This window comes from Cydia splendana, chromosome 1 (genome assembly GCF_910591565.1).
Source record: "Cydia splendana chromosome 1, ilCydSple1.2, whole genome shotgun sequence".
Taxonomy (NCBI): domain Eukaryota; kingdom Metazoa; phylum Arthropoda; class Insecta; order Lepidoptera; family Tortricidae; genus Cydia; species Cydia splendana.
Window position 1 is genome coordinate 24,387,206 of NC_085960.1, and position 16,988 is coordinate 24,404,193.

The 16,988-nt window shown below is 37.4% G+C and overlaps 1 protein-coding gene across 3 annotated transcripts in view; it reads right to left on the bottom strand.

Annotated features, from left to right (window-relative positions):
* Positions 1-2,465: 2,465 nt before the first annotated feature.
* The window catches only part of LOC134796939 (phosphoinositide 3-kinase adapter protein 1), a 33,784-nt gene continuing 19,261 nt past the window's right edge, over positions 2,466-16,988 (bottom strand). For 2 of the 3 annotated variants that reach the window (XM_063769142.1, XM_063769136.1), the window contains exons 4-15: positions 8,718-8,835; positions 7,972-8,198; positions 7,544-7,710; positions 6,698-6,842; positions 6,422-6,573; positions 6,199-6,331; positions 5,645-5,835; positions 4,577-5,408; positions 4,332-4,400; positions 4,140-4,237; positions 3,345-3,487; positions 2,466-2,769 (exon numbers count right to left, since the gene is read on the bottom strand). In XM_063769142.1, coding sequence (XP_063625212.1) covers positions 2,583-2,769; positions 3,345-3,487; positions 4,140-4,237; positions 4,332-4,400; positions 4,577-5,408; positions 5,645-5,835; positions 6,199-6,331; positions 6,422-6,573; positions 6,698-6,842; positions 7,544-7,710; positions 7,972-8,198; positions 8,718-8,835 — 2,462 coding nt within the window. In that variant the 3' untranslated portion in view covers positions 2,466-2,582. The remainder of the gene's footprint in view (positions 2,770-3,344; positions 3,488-4,139; positions 4,238-4,331; positions 4,401-4,576; positions 5,409-5,644; positions 5,836-6,198; positions 6,332-6,421; positions 6,574-6,697; positions 6,843-7,543; positions 7,711-7,971; positions 8,199-8,717; positions 8,836-16,988) is intronic. The other variant, XM_063769150.1, reaches the window with a different exon arrangement.

The following is a 16,988-nucleotide window of genomic DNA, read 5'->3' on the forward strand; positions in this document are numbered from 1 at the left end:
TGCATTTTAAAAAACAATGTTTTGTTATTTTAGTGACATTAGTTGACTTGGTCCTTTGCTGTTTTAGCCGCTCCCTAGTCTGTTTGTCGTGTTATTAAATATATTTGTATGAGAAAAGTGTTAAAATTGTTATTAATTGACGAGATTGTACGATTTGATACCGATGACTTTAAAATTCATGTTGAGAATACATATCGTCACAACTTTGAAAAAATCTCGTATCTCACACTGCTACTCAAAGTTGAAAGGCAGTACTCTGTATCCTCTGTATGCATCCCATACATAGATACCTCATTTTTCTTTTGATTGACAGAACAAGATACAAGTTTTTTCAAAGTAGTGCCGATATTTGAGTTCCTATACTTCGTTCTTCTAAACCGAAATAAAATATAACTACCTATCTTAAATTAAATTATACATGACAATGTATTTTAACAGCCGATTATAAATAATATCATTTATACCTAAACAAGTCAATATAATTTTGCACACAATTGCTCCTTAAGCTCCATTTCTAAATCACTACGTAGATTTAAGTAGCTAAAGAGTCGACCGTATACGAATCAAGTGCATTTTGCTAAATTCAATTATTTAAATAGTGTTGATGTAGATACCTATTATACACTACGTATGTGTGATATTTATATAATATTTTTGGTGAAACGATCGTTTTCAACTTGCTTTATTTACTTGTAGGTATGTGATATTGTGATGTTTAAAGTCAAACCGAACCACACAAATATTCAGATGTTTTAGTTTTTTTTTGTATTTATGTCGACGACCGTTGTTTATTTACGAAATGCTTGGGTTACTTATCAATTATCATCTGATCATTTAACTAGGATGGAAATTCAACATACTTAAATCAATGTGATATTGTATATGATATTATGCTAATGGTGAAGCAACTTTTTGAAAAAGTTTGTTTTTGATATACTTATAATTATTTATTCATGCATTTATTTAATGTAATTACCTAATTATTTAACCAATAGTTAACGTTTAAACCAATGAAATTGCAACGAGAGTATTGTATTTTGTATTCAATTTTAATAATTTATTTAACACAATGTAGTTATAATTTTTTGTCTTAATTATTAAACATGACTAATGTACTTAAGTAGGAAATTATGGGCGTATTATTAAAGTTTATATGCCGATTATTAATGAATTTTGTACTTAAAACTTATATTCGAAAACCAAATGTTGGTCTTATATAGGGCTTGGTGAAATAATAAATACCATTTATCTTATTTTTTTACTTTATATTTCAAAGATTATATTATATAGGTAAAAATAAATGCGATTTCGGTCACATTAATACAAAATTACGTATAAAAAACATTCGTTTCTATTGAGATTCCCATTTTCTAAGCATTTGTAGCAACAATAGATTATGGTTAGTATAGAAGAAAACATGTTTTACAAAGAATATTGTCACTATCCGTCGTAGTTTTTAATTCTATTGATGCTGCATATGTAATTTGTACGAATGTTGTACGAACTATAAACTAAAGAATATATTTTATACTACATATAATAATATTTAACACGAATGCATTACTTTAGATAATAAATAGAAAACTATAAATCTAATCCAAACAGTAGGTATATTTTATTTACACAATATTTACATAAAATTACGTTAACTTTTCAGTCTTCAAAATTCGTTGAAAGTGGCATATTTGCCCAACAACAACAAAGTGAACAATCCTGGAACAATCTATTTAGTAGAGCACATTGAAATTAGAAACAGTTAATTCTCATTCGAGTCTTTAGTTTTTACAATACAAGTACCTACCTTTCTACGTGATCAGTGGCGGGGAGTCAAACATACCTCATACTACATACTCTAACAAAACATAATTATATTTTCTGCTTGATTGACACAAAATAGGCAAGTTATTAGAAATCGAATTATGTGGGCGCCCAACTGTATTTATTTCGAGTTCAATGTAGGTGCTATCATAATTATGAAGTCTAGGCGTTCTGATTGTAGTGAATTTCAACTGAATCCATTAATCTATATTTTAGAAGGCAATCAGATGATAATATGTCTGTAATATGTATTCTAGTTGGTTGTCGAAACACTTGGAATGTAACTACTACACAATATTTAGCTTATTTATATGAGCTAGTAAGTATTTTTGTAAATACAATATGCATATTTAGTAAAGAGTTGGAAAAACAAGGTGTCGACGCAAAATGTGTCGACACGCGTTACGTAACGACGACCAAAAACGATTGTGTGGGAGCTTCATACCTGCACAATTAGTGAACATAATCGTCTCTACAAGGTGGACGTTTGAATCAACCAATCATCTTGCTGTACAGGACAGATTTTGATTTGTAACAATGTGGTGCAAATAAGCCTCTATGACGTGCTAAGTATGGAAACTATAAAACAAAAATTTGGTATTCCTAAAGCGAAGCATCAGTACAAAGTAATTCGCGTAGGTACCCGCGCAGCATCCCGTGTTAGGGCCAAAATGGTCTCAATGGGTTGGTATGTTTTAGGCGGCTATGGGGCGGGGTACCCTCCAAATTGTAAAGTACACCACAGCCTCGTGTCATCCGCCACACTACGTGTGCGTCGCGGATATGTTCATGTACATGTGCGCGCCGTCGCGGTCGTCGCAGCGGCCGGCGGGGGCGGGGCGGTCGCGCGGGAAGTTCATGCGGAGGTGCGTGCTGCTGGTGTCCGAGTCGCAGTCCAGGCGCTCCCGGGACGCTGAGGTTTCGCGCTCCACTATTGTTGCCATGTGGCCTCTGAAAGGTAAGATGTTACTTCAGTATCGACAGTACTTTAATTGATGTATTTATAATTAACTAGCTTCTGCCTGCGCCTTTATCTCCGTGGAATAATGACGATCGTTGATAAAAAACTAAATTATGTCCTTTCCCGGGCCTCAAACAATCTCCATTCCAAATTTCATCTAAATCGGTTCAGCGGTTTAAGCGTGAAGAGGTAACAGACACGGACATTATACTTTTGCATTTATAAGATTAGTATGGATTAGTGTTGCGAATTAATGTCGAGTCGTAAATACTCGAGGCTTCAACCTTCTGTAGCACTATGAAAGCTAATTTCTGCGAGTCTGCCGAGGCCGAACTCACTTATAATGCAATTGGAAATTAATGTTTATTTGCACTAGGAATCAAGCGATACGTCATTAATCATTATCACTAATGCACTTAACAAAAACATTATGTCATACCTAAATCTAATTTTCTAATCTAGAATCCAAGATTTTATTATATACTTGAAATTATGTTTTGACTCATCCAAGCGTCGTTATCGTTACGGTACTTGACCAAAACTTTAATGCAACCAAGTAACGTACCTGGTCTGATCGTGTTTAGGGTGGCCGAAGGTGGTGAACTGCGGGCAGCCGTTGAGCGGGCGCGGCGGCGGCGGGATCAGGTAGTCGTCGAGCCGGCTGTCGTGCTCGCTCGCCGAGTGCATCGTCAGAGTACTGGCCGAAATCTGGACAAGTCCAAGTTATATGGGTAAGTTCTTTATTCTACAATCAATTCATCATTCTTCTTAGGAACTTATTATTACTTAAATATGTTTTTTTTTATTAAGCTATACGTAGCTAAAACAAACCCAATAATGTTCTTACTGTTAAACCACTACAACGGCTAATCCGTGGATAATGCACAATACTTCACAATTGGTAAGTTGGTACTAGAACGTCTAGAACTAGCCACATTTACGGATTTAGAATTTTAGATGTACATTGTGATTACATATTATGATATAAAAACCGGGCAAGTGCGAGTCGGACTCGCGCACGAAGGGTTCCGTACCATAATGCAAAAAAAAAAAAACGAAAAAAAAGCAAAAAAAAACGGTCACCCATCCAAGTACTGACCACTCCCGACGTTGCTTAACTTTGGTCAAAAATCACGTTTGTTGTATGGGAGCCCCATTTAAATCTTTATTTTATTCTGTTTTTAGTATTTGTTGTTATAGCGGCAACAGAAATACATCATCTGTGAAAATTTCAACTGTCTAGCTATCACGGTTCGTGAGATACAGCCTGGTGACAGACGGACGGACGGACGGACAGCGAAGTCTTAGTAATAGGGTCCCGTTTTACCCTTTGGGTACGGAACCCTAAAAATGAACTTACAATAGATCTCGCTTTGTCATCATGTTCTGACTGAACACTGTTGGTCTCCGCCACACTACCTCCGCTGACGGTGCTCAGGCGCCCAGATGATGATGAACCTTCACAAAAACATAAAACAATATTTAGTAAGGACCTCAGGAGATATTCAGAAAAAATATTTCGTATAAGATATAAGTCATAAAACCAACTCACTGTCGCTTAAGCTGCTGTTGGGGCGCGTATTTCCTTTCCTTTTTTCAACGGATCCATTTTGGTCGTGATCTGTAAAAAATACTTAGTAGTAGTAATCACTTTATTGTACACAATACAGGTTTACAAAAATAAATTACAGTAATGGAAGTACAAAGGCGAACTTATCCCCTTATATTATAATTAATTAGAATAAGAAGACAAAAAAATAAAGATCTCAAAGTGAGTACATTTATTTAGCAACTTACGTTTTTTGCCTTTGGAGAAAATTTTCTTTACCCTCTCGAACGGGGTTGGCCTTTTCAAATGGTCCTTAATTCTTTGTTGGATCTTGTCGTACTCTTCACGCATTTTGTTTAGCTGCTCCTGTTTCTCTTTTAAGGATTGCTGCGTCTCATTCCGGTTCTTCCATTCCATAACCAGTTTTTCGACTTCAGAAATAGAGAATACATTGTTCTTGAAATCGTTTATAATTTCCGCTAACTCGTCTTGTCCATTTAACGGGAACATTTCTTTCCCTGATTTAGCGCTACACCTATCTTTGGCATTCAAGTTTATTTGGCTTATGTCACTGGTGGGTGTTTCTATGTGAAAGTTTTTGGATTCTTCGGTGGGTGAGTAAAGAAAAACGTCGGACTGCTGAGGCATGAGCCGGGAGCTGTTGGCATACAAGTTGTTAGGTCTAAATTTAGGGCTCTCCACTTTGATGTTGGACGGCTGAACGAGGTAGTCGTGCTCTATCGCCTGCTGGATCCTGCCGGCGGTGTCATCGTGGAAAGGAATGTCGTTTTGGTAAAGTTGCTCTTTCATCTTTGGTATTTTCAGGACGGGTCGTTTCTTTTTGCTTTCGTTAAGTTTGTCTAAATTGTCCTCCAGGGTTTGAGTGCATGCCTCGCTGAAGGGGTCGGTAACCGGCTCCTCCACAGCTTTCGCTTCGGGGCTCGTGGGAGAGTCGACAGTGTCGCACGTTTCTACAATTCGTAACTCTTCATCGGGTTTGATTTCCTTTTGGTCTTCGTCTTTGTCGCTTTCAGTCATATTTTTCAAATAGTAATACATATTGGAGAACTCGTTTATTTTCTAAAACAAATGCATTAACATTAGACTATTACGTCCATTACACATTTTAAATAAATTGTAAAAAAAGTAATCATTAATTATCAATTTAGTTTCGGTAGTTATTTGGTTGAATATTAACTATCGTAGTTGGTAGATGGATATTAAAAATAGGACGAAAAATTATATCTTGTGATATAATCACGACAACGAGCAACGGAAAATATTTAAATAAAAATGTCGAGGAATGTGGGTGTTACCATATGGTCAGCCAGCACTTCGGCTAGCCTAGTGTGGTGGTAGTCGCGCGCCAGGTCGGCGGGCGTGCGCTGGCGCACGTTGCGCAGCGCCACGGCCGCGCCGCCGCCCGGGCACTCCAGCAGCTGCCAGCACAGCCGCTCCAGCCCGAAGCGCGCCGCCCAGTGCAGTAGGGTGGGGTATTCTTCGCCGCCTGACGACAAATTCGTGTTTTGTAGGGAGGGAATCATTTTTGGAACATCTCTTGAAAATGAGAAACTCGCGTTCTTTTCATGAAACCGGCAATTATCTGACAGATAAAACTAATTGAGTGCAGCCGTTCAGTTAATTTTAACGAATGGTCGGTAACGGCATATTGAGGCCGTCAACGTGCACGGAAATTTAAAAGCGACCGCGTAGGATTTCCTACGTTTAGGTCATCTGCTTTATCAGAATGGTAAAACGTGCCGTTACCGTGGACGTTCATGGTAAAGTATAAGTTACGTTAGTTAGTTACGTGGATCGTTACCTTATTTTGAATACTTTAAAATTATTTATTATGAGTATAGATACTTACTTGATACATCAGCCTTTGGGTTAAACTGCTCATTAGAAACGAGCAAGTTGAAGTGTGGAGGAATGTTCTTCTGGAATGCGCTGAGCATCCAACTGTCGAGTTGCTCTTTACTCGTTGTTTTAAAACCTAAAGTCTGAAATAAAAAGGTAAATTGAGATTACAAAAGATCTCTAATAAAACATTTAGGTAGGCAAACTGATATTTAACTTAGATATTGTGTTACCTGGCACATAAATTCCAAAGGATGGTCTGAAGCCCTCAATAGCTGGTCCAACTCTCTAAGTCGACTTTCGCATTTGATTTGCCTCCTTCCCAACGGCTGGCCGTTTTTGCTGACTCTAACCCATACGAGCATAGATACATCCAGGCACGATTCTGTAAGCAATCGACGAGATTATTACATTGAAAATAGTTTCAAGTGTGAATTGTTAGAAATTGCGGTTTATTTTTTTATTACTTTTTGATGTTATTGTGTTATATTTTAATTGTTAGTACTTACCTGGAATATCAAATTGTAGCGTGTAAGGATTCCGCTTCTTAAACGTCGGTATGTGGATGGCTTCCCCTTTCTTGTCCACGATTATCTTGATACTGTCCTCTTCTCTGATTGGATCGTTGAGTAGTGCTATGACCCGACTATGTCCCTAAATAAAGAAATTGAGTTATTGTAGTGTTCTTTGAAAATGTAGGTATATGTGTGGTGTAGGTGTGGAAAAATTACCTATTTAAAACGTTCCACGTTACGTATTTTGTAAACGCCAATTATTGATGCAGTTTTGATCGAATTCTTAAAATAAGAGTTTTATAAAAGCTCTTTTCTTAGTCCTACTACACTGTACGTATAAATTCATCAGAGCGCCCAATAGCCCGTATATCTACGAGTAGCTATTTACGAGTAGTTGGTATGACCGAGTGCTCTGAGAACTGCTGTATTCTTAGCACGTTTTCTTTTTACAAGCTTTTATTTAGTTTCACCTGACCGTTGTCTGTCTGTCTGTAATCAAATCTTGCAAGTTAAATTTGATCCACTTCCCGGTTTCCGATTGAGCGGAAATTTTGCATGCATGTATAAATCGGATGACAATGCAATATTATGGCACCATCGAGCTGATCTGATGATGGAGACAGGAGGTGGCCATAGGAACTCTGTGATGAAACAACGCAACCTAATTGTGTTAGGGGTTTTTAGAATTGTCTCGATGAGTATTAGTTGTCTGTCGTAAGGAAAGTACAGTCAGCGATAAAAGCTTGTACCAAAAATGAAATTAATGCCAAAAACTTATTTGATTAGTGTTATAGGTATCATACATCAATACCCTCCAATAACGTTTAATAATACGCTTACAATTTTGACTTTCTTCGGCACGATTGAGAAGCTGGTGCGGTCGGTGGCGGTGTCCTTGCAGTCCTTAGTGCGCAGGATGCCCACGGCGGCCGTTAGGAACGTGTCCACGAAGGACGTGTCTTTCTCGCGCACCGACATCATCTGCCACTGGTCTATCGTGGGGTAGTCTGCGCAATAATCAATAATTTGAATGGTTTTGTAAAGATTCAGCTTATAATCATTTCAAGTAGTTGTATAGCGAGGTTCTTCTTTATCATACTATTTTACCACCGACCATGGGTAGGCCACATTGACATTATGCAAAAGTGATGAAGTATCTAATATTTAAGCATCCACCGTTGTGGGATTGCAATCCTACCTACAGTTGATAACGGTTTACTACGAACGAAACGTTTGGAACGTTTGGATTTCGATTGTCAGTTTCTTACCTTCACAGTTGTTCACAATAACTTGATTCTTTTCGACGCCCAGCAGCATTACCAGCACCTTGTCGACTTTGAACAGCGCCTCCATGTTGCTCTCAGCCTTCAGGTCCGACATCTTGGTGGCGAGGTTCGGACACAGGATTACTATCTGAAGCTGAGATTTTGAAAGCTTTTCTATTTTCTCTTGTGAGTCGCTGGCCATTAGCTCCTCCACAGTTATAGGCGTCACTCTAAAATGTAAACAAAAAATATAACCTGTAGGTAACTCAACGTTTTTACGTAATTACTATGTATATGCCTTGGCATATTAAATAGAGTAGAATATTAGGTAGAGTCAACAATATGAACAAATAGGTTTTTATATTTAAAAAATACTTCAAAGTATATTTATTATCTATCCCTTAGGTGCTTTAAGCTGAGTGCCGCGAGAAAGATCGACGAAATTACATTGTAGAGCTTTTGCGAACTTTAGTAGAAGCTTTTCAAGATAACTTGTTTAGCAAGAAAATCCTAACCCTACAATGAAAACAAAGGATGAAGAAACATTAAACGACATTCACATAAAGTTTATTAGGGACTCTTTGGCTCGTTTACAACATTTGAGGGCGAATGATTTGGCGTGTACCAATTGTACTCGTACCTATATTATTTGTAGTTTCACAGGGAGGGAAGGGGGGAAGGGTATAGAAGTAGCCCCCGGGCGGGTTGTATTATAAATCAATCGAAAGGTAAATCAAAAGTGTACCCACCTGTAGTGATGGCGGGCCCTCTGTGACATGATCTTGTCGAAGCTTGCTACGAGGTAGTCTGACCAGAGGGCGCTCTCAGGCGAACCCGAACTCCACAGAATCGCGATGTCTTCCATCTCTGCAACATTTTTAATATGAATACCATTTCAAACAAAACACGGCATTTCTGCATTTTTACCATGACATAAAGAAAATCAATCAAGTCACGATTAATTTTTGAAATTATCGAAAAAATCTTCTCCGTGATGAACCTAATTTATTTATATTCATGTTTACCTACTCGTACGAATAGGTAGTTAGGTACTTATTTAGTATATATAACTATATATTTATTCAATAAAACAGGCTGCAATATATCCTGTTGCCACATATGTAAATGTGCACTTATAGGGTCCATGTTGGAATATCATATTTCCCGCCACAATCTGACGATTGAACTGTCGTAACTCAATAACGTCTTGGTAAAATTGGAATAAAATAAGGCTGAAAGGAAGTGTTGTATGGGGATAATGAATATGAACGGAGTCGTTCACTCCGTATCGCCGGGTCACAGCACCAAGTTCAAGTCACCGAAATTAACTCCATTTAAACATTTCGTTTGATATTATTGGCCATAAATATTTACGTAGAACTAGCTTTTTATTAAATATTTACTAGCTATTGTCCGCCCCTTTGCCTGTGTGGACTGATGATAATTATTGATAAAAATTACCCTGTGTCCTTCTCCGGGCCTCAAACTATTTCATCCAAATCGATTCAGCGGTTTAAGCGGGAATAGGTAACAGACAGACAAGACAGTTACTTTCGCATTTATAGTTTTAGTAGGGATAGGGATTTAAACTTGGAAAACACAATCGATACAATATAATTCATTACATATCAACCTACTATTACCGTATATAATAGTACGTACGACTGGCTTAGTACCTATTAGCTTCTACCCGAAATGTCTGTGTGGAATGCTGATGATTAAATGATTGATAAAAACTAGAGATGCCACGAATATTCGGCAACTATTCAGTATTCGGCTTATTCGGCCACTGCCGAATATTCGGTATTCGGCCAAAAGTTGTATACTATTCGTCCGAATACCGAATATCTGTTGCACCTACCTAAAAATAAAAATTACACAATAAAAATAACCTTTGTTTTTTGTTTGGGTTGGTTTGGTTACAAGGTATATTTAATATTTAAAATGTATTCTTGGAAAGCTGTTAAATACCTACAAGACCCTTTTTGAGCATTTGTTGACAACAAAATATTTTATTTTTATAATGGGTCTAATTTCATGACTCTAACTACATTAATTAATTCTGTTCAACAAAAAATATATCTTAGCAAACGTTGTGCGTTCTTAGCGAAGAGTTTTCATAACAATTGTAACTCAAATGTGTTCGCATGTCATTCGGCAACCGAATATTCGGCGCTTCGGCCGAGAGAGGGGACGAATATTCGGTATTTGGCCAAAACCACTATTCGGGGCATCTCTAATAAAAACTATCCTATGTATTCAAGGAGTTTAAACAAACGTTTGGCATACCTACGTAAAATAATCAATACTTACAGCAACTCAATGACCCACTTGAAATCAATTAATTGAACAGAAGCATCGATTCATTAGCATAATGGCATCAATACATTTCCCCTATCTCCGCGTGCAAGATTGAATGCGCTTGGTTCACAGTAGACATAAAAGAACTATAAAAAATAACATTGTTGTCGTAACAAAACTAGGTATGTACAATACTAGGTAGGTCCGTTACTTATCCGTAACAAGTTTTATTGGTGTAAAAAGCACCTGCAACTACTTCTACTTATAAGGCATTGTCCTAAAAACACACTCCCATATCCCTGCATGAATGAAAACATACGTTGGCCGTTAACATTTTTATTGCATCCAAGCTCCGCGCATACGCATCGACTGCTTACAAAATATGCTATGCACCGCGCGCGCCGGAAACCCATTCGGATTTATACTTGCCCACCTCTGCCGCCAAATGCAGACGAGACTAAATGTAATATCCGTTTCCTAAATAGACAAACGTCTATCAGCGTCGCCCGGAATAACTAACGCGCGATGCCCGACATGCGAACAAGCCTGGATAACTTGAAACACGTGGCGAAATCGCTTCGCTTCTGTTGGAATGCGGGGATAGTCGTAGTTGTGAATGCACCCATTATCATAATTATCGATTTGTGGCTAACGCACATCCCAAAAGCTCTTTGGAGCTTTGCCCGGTACAATTAAAATGGATTAATTAAAATACGTACTTAACTAAAATAATTAACTAAAATAAATAAATAGTTAAGGGGTGGGAAGGGGTCTTTAGCTCTTCAATAAATGTTAAATTTGTGCATTATTTGAAAGACATATATGTAGGTGCTTAAATAAATACATCCAACACTTAAGAGCTACTTATGAAAAATACTGAACGAAATTTGAGAAAAGGGTAGGTAGCTAGTTGAATTTCCAGAAACAATAAAAGTCTAATATTTCATACAAGGCAAGCGTATGAACAGTTCATACGCTTCGCTGGTATGAAATATTAACTCTTAATGTTCTGAACTAAAACCTCATTGCACCGTGCTACATTAGGTGCACTTCAGATTATTTTTACCCGCACTCGGCAAGAAGGATATTGCGCAAAGCTCTTCAAAGTAGAGCAGAGCAAAGGTACAGGGGCTGTACCATTTCGGGCATAAAATCTGTTGTGGCTTAAACTTCCAGCTCAGTGGCTGCTACGTTTGATGTGTGAAGTGAAATATTGCAGTTTCCTAATAACTGTTTTCATGTGGCAGGTAGCTTTTTGATCTAATGTTTTCACAAGTGTTTGAAATACAAGCCATGTAGGTGTATTTTCACTTTTATTTACGGTTTCGTTTCTCTAAATGTTAACAAAATTTTCATTTGTATCTAGTTTAATACAAACTAACGCATCGCAGGTACAAAAGTGAATTAGGTACGAATAAATACTCCCTGAGATGCGTGTCTTACTTAAAGTTAAAAACTTACGAGACTAGAGTAGCTACCTATATAGAAGTACTTATTGCACTACCATCTTACTTCCGATTGTTTTGAATCACACATAGGTACACAGATAATTTTCATTTGTACTCTTTATGGAGTCGATATTCACAGCAGTGTTGCCAGGGCTCTGGAGTCATAAGTTACGTTTCGTTTCCCTAAAAGTCACGTTTTTGCTGCTCAAGTCACATTTTTATATTATTGTATTGTATGGGTAGGTAAATCGATTTTGTTAGAAGAAATTCAGAAAATAATATATTTCACAAAAAATCTACTAACCTTATATGATTTTTAGGGTTCCGTTCCTCAAAAGGAAAAAACGGAACCCTTATAGGATCACTCGTGCGTCTGTCTGTCCGTCTGTCTCAGCCTATTTTCACGGAAACTACTGGACCAATTAAGTTGAAATTTGGTACACATATGTAAATTAGTGACCCAAAGACGGACATGTAAGTCATGTAACGTAAACAAATGAATTTTAAGCATGGGGGCTACTTTTGGGGGGTCAGTGAGAAAGTTAAAAAATTAAGTTATTCAATAACCCAAGCAAATTAGAAATATATGCGGAAATAATTCGAGTAGTTTTGAAAATTGATACAGGTATATCTTGTGGTGTCCAGATAAACATACTAAAAGTCCTCGAGGGTCGGGGGTGTGCTGGGGGTGCAGGCGGGGGGTGAAGGTACCTTTTTTCATATTTTTGCTCATATCTCAAATATCTGTACAAATAGCGTTATAATTACTTCGGACAAAAGTTTTAACATAAAATTTCCTACAAATTTGGTTATCTTTATTTTTACTCTACGATCAATACTTTAGGAGCTTCAGGCTGTTAAAGTTAAATTAGAGATAAAAAATAGACGATTTAAGAAAACGTCGTTTTTTCGTAATTGTTCGTCATAAATAAAAATTTTAGTTTGGAGTAAGCAAGCTAAGTGACCTGCTGATAAAATATAAAAAGAAACCGGCCAAGAGCATGTCGGGCCATGCTCAGTATAGGGTTCCGTAGTTACCCGTCTGTCAAAACAGACTATTCGCAAAAACTCAAAAACAGCTATACCGATTAGGTTTGCTATATTTTTCCTTGAAAGTCTTTACTAAGCTATGTTTTTATGATTTATTTCTAATTTTTTGGACCCATGGTTCAAAAGTTAGGGGTACTAAAGGGGAAAACACAACTTTTTTTTTCTTTCATATCGATTATTTCCGAAAATATTAAGTTGATCAAAAAATGGTTCTTGAAGACCCGTATTCGTTTTAAAAGACCTATCTAGGGTCTGTATAGGGTGGAAGCGAAAAAAAATAACATCCCCACTTTAATGTAGGGCAGACACCATAAAAAATATTTTTTCTAGTTTCTATTATTCAATTTGGCACGAATATATAAATTAGTTACACTGACAAAGTCGTAAAATATAAATTAGAAATAGTATTTTTTTAGGATGGCTCCTATACATTATGTGGGGTGTCTTGGATAGGTCTTTTAAAATGAATAAGGGTCTTTAAGGACCATTTTTTGATCAAATTAATATTTTCGGAAATAATCGATCTGAAAGAAAAAGACTTGTGTTTTCCACTTTAGTTCCCCTAACATTTTAACTTGGGTCCAAAAAATATTTAAAAAATCGTGAAAGTAAAACTTAGTAAAGACTTTCAAGGAAAAATATAGCGAACCTAATCGGTTTAGCAGTTTTTGAGTTTTTGCAAATAGTCTATTTTGATGGACGGGTAACTACGGAACCCTACACTGAGCATGGCCCGACATGCTCTTGGTCGGTTTTTTTCTTATATTATATCAGCAGGTCGCTTAGCTTGCTTATTCTAAACTATTTTTTTTAATTTATTATGAACAATTACGAAAAAACGTTTTCTTAAACCGTCTATTTTTTATCTCTTATTAAACTTTAACAGCATGTAGCTCCTAAAGTATTGATCGCAAAGTAAAAATGAACATAACCAAATTTGTAGAAAATTTTGTGATGAAACTTTTGTCCGAAGTAATTGTAATGCTATTCGTACAGATATTCGAGATATGAGGCTAAAAGAAATGAATCATTACACTAAAAAAATAACTACTACTATCAAACTAAATGACCAACGGGCGGACGACGGATGCAATATACGTCAAAATCATGTCAAACGATATACGTAATTTGGTTTAAATAAGACGTATATTGCATCCGTCGTCTGCCCATTATAAATGACACCGTCATGTCATCAAGGTAACAAGTCTCATCTTGCCACGACTATTATAATAAACATGATGGTGGATGTAACGTCAAGGTGTCAGTGCAAGTGTCAACTTGGGTGCGTTCACCGCGTTCCTAAATAATACGAATTGCAGAACTAAACTTGTCCAAAATTCGACTAGCTTAAAAAGTCACAAAAATTGCCTCAAGATCGTAAGTCACGCACATGTCACACGAGAAGGCGAAAAGTCACGAAAAATGTGACTTTTGTGACCATCTGGCAACACTGATTCACAGTCACATACTCACTAAAACAGTAAACGCGCATTAGGTGACATAGCTACGCTTAAAACAATGTACGTATTTATTAAGCATTAGGATGTGACCCATTTAAGTTGATGAGGTTCTAGGAACAGGGAGGAAGCAGCTCATAGAACCCGAGTAAAACTTTATGTTATCCTCTTTACAGTTTCGCTCGTTAAGTAGGTACCTAATTGCATTTATTAGGAAATTCTTTATACATTAAGTATTTATTATGGTAGTTAATAGTTATTTACTGTTGACGCTTTAAGACAGGATGTAGTTTAGGGTCAGTTTATAATATGTGAAACCAGGGGGCTTACCGGTACCGAGAACAACATAAACTTGATAATCGTTATCTGCTTCTCTATCGCTCGAATATGCAAGAGCGATAGAGAGGCAGGTACCTAACGATTTTCGATGTTAGTGATAGGCCCTCAGAACTGGGGACACGACCGTGTTTACCTAACGCATGCGACTAGTAGATTTTCAAGTCTGTTGGGCTTTAGCGGACCCAGGGGCCGAAGCTAAGACCACCCGTGACGTCGCGCGCACCCGAGCTGTATACATCGCTGTCATCGCCATTGTTAGTAGCTCGGTACACATCAGAACCGTCGGACCACTGTTACTATTTAACTCTGTGCTAATACACAGAACGCGAAGATAAGAGAGAACCTTATGTCGCACATAAAAGCGATTATTCGGGAATATTTCCAGGAAGTTTTCATAAGGTAGCGACTGTTGTTCATATTTAGGCCGAACAAATTAATATGCAATCTGCCTCGTTAGTGGTAAAGAAACGTGTGATAACAAACAGCAAGTATTGAGTGCGCATCCGCGTGATTAATGTGATGATTCACGACATCAAAATAAACATCCCTTCTTTCCCTGGTTACTGTAGCCGAGCGTGCTAAATCGCACGATCTGGCGCCGCAGTGTACGGAATAATGATTCATTATGATTTCACGAATTATTTGGGTCACGTTTTAGGGTTCAGTACCCAAAGGGTAAAAACGGGACCTTTTATTACTAAAAGGGGCCCACTGATTAACTGTCCGCCGGACGGTATCGGCCTGTCAGTTAGAACAAAATTTTGACAGTTCCGAACAACTGACAGGCCGATACCGTCCGGTGGACTGTTAATCAGTGGGCCCCTTTTAAGACTCCGCTGTCCGTCTGTCTGTCACCACAAGCTGTAACTCATGAACCGTGATAGCTGGACAGTTTAAATTTTCACAGATGATGTATTTCTGTTGCCGCTATTACAACAAAAACTAAATAAAATAAATATTTAAGTGGGGATCCCATACAACAAACGTGATTTTTTTTGCCGTTTTTTTGCGTAATGGTACGGAACCCTTTGTGCGCGATTCCGACTCGCACTTGGCCGGTTTTTAATGTTAGAGACTTAAGGAGTTAGGTATCTTTTTTAGAAGCATGTTCACTAATTACCGAAAATAATAAAAATGTAATGCATACAGTTTTCACAATTTGCTCTGGACTTAATAATTGTGCATGTCTATGTCAAATATGCAAATTATCTTAGTAGTGTATGTATAGTAGGTACGAAATAATTTGTGACGTTTCCAGGGTAAAAGTACCTTATGCGGTGCTACGTGACGTAAACGCCGACCGCCATAAGGTACCATTTCCCGTGGAACGTCACATATCGTAACTTTTTTACAGTTTCATGAAACGGTCAAACCATACTGCTTGACCAAGATGTATAAGGTTAAATTCTAGAATTAGAGCTTGTAAAGGTAATAGGTTAGTGTTAGGTAGAGTTAAAGGTTAGCTACTCGTACTACGAGATCTGATACCATTTTCCCGAGTAAAAGCTTCACGTGCTAGTTAATCTAAAAATAAATGTTTTGGCGGAATGCAATTTAGTTACTCCTGTCCACTGTCCACTCTATCGATTTACTCAGGCGGCTGGTGAGAAGTTATTTTATAGGTATATTATGAATCATAATTTATGATTTACCACGGCGGTGTGGCTAAAAAGTTTGCCTGTGGGCGATTGATAAAAAAAATATAATTAATTGTCTTAATAGCTACCTAATACCAGAAAACCACCACGCAAACCGCTTAGTGGTAAGATTGCAATCAGCAGCGCTTGCTTACCACAAATGAAGCAACCTCGGAGCTTATTGAAAGTACGCGTATGTTTACATCGGATCCCGCGCTATTTTTAATGCTGACAACCGAGTTAATTAGCGAAGTGTTCCCAGTAATTAAGACGGCCATGTCCAAGTGGGGACCTACCTACTTACCTATTAATAAACAACACATGGGTCTAACTAGTAACTAGTATGTATAAGTAGGTAAATTAGTTAACGCTTGATTTTGAAACATTTTAGTGCTTTACTACAATTGAAGGCGTAAAATTGAAACCTAGTGTTAAAATACCTCTTTACGACATCAAGGAAAATATAACAGCCTATAATTAACCTTTTGAACGCCACAGACGGCAATTGACGTCAACGTAAAATCGTGACAACGACGCCAAAGACGGCATTTGACGTCGATAATTTTTTGATGAAAATCTACTGAAAAACACCCCACTTTTAGGTTGGCATTATTTATTCACAAAACTAAATTTTACCCCCGTGGCGTCAGTGGCACGGCAAATGGATGCGCCGTTTGGCGTTCAAAAGGTTAAACATAGTCACAACGATCTTTCTGGTAAACAAAAACATAAACATTTAACTTACGCGTGAAATATTTGTCTACATAATACCTATAGTAGCACTCTTA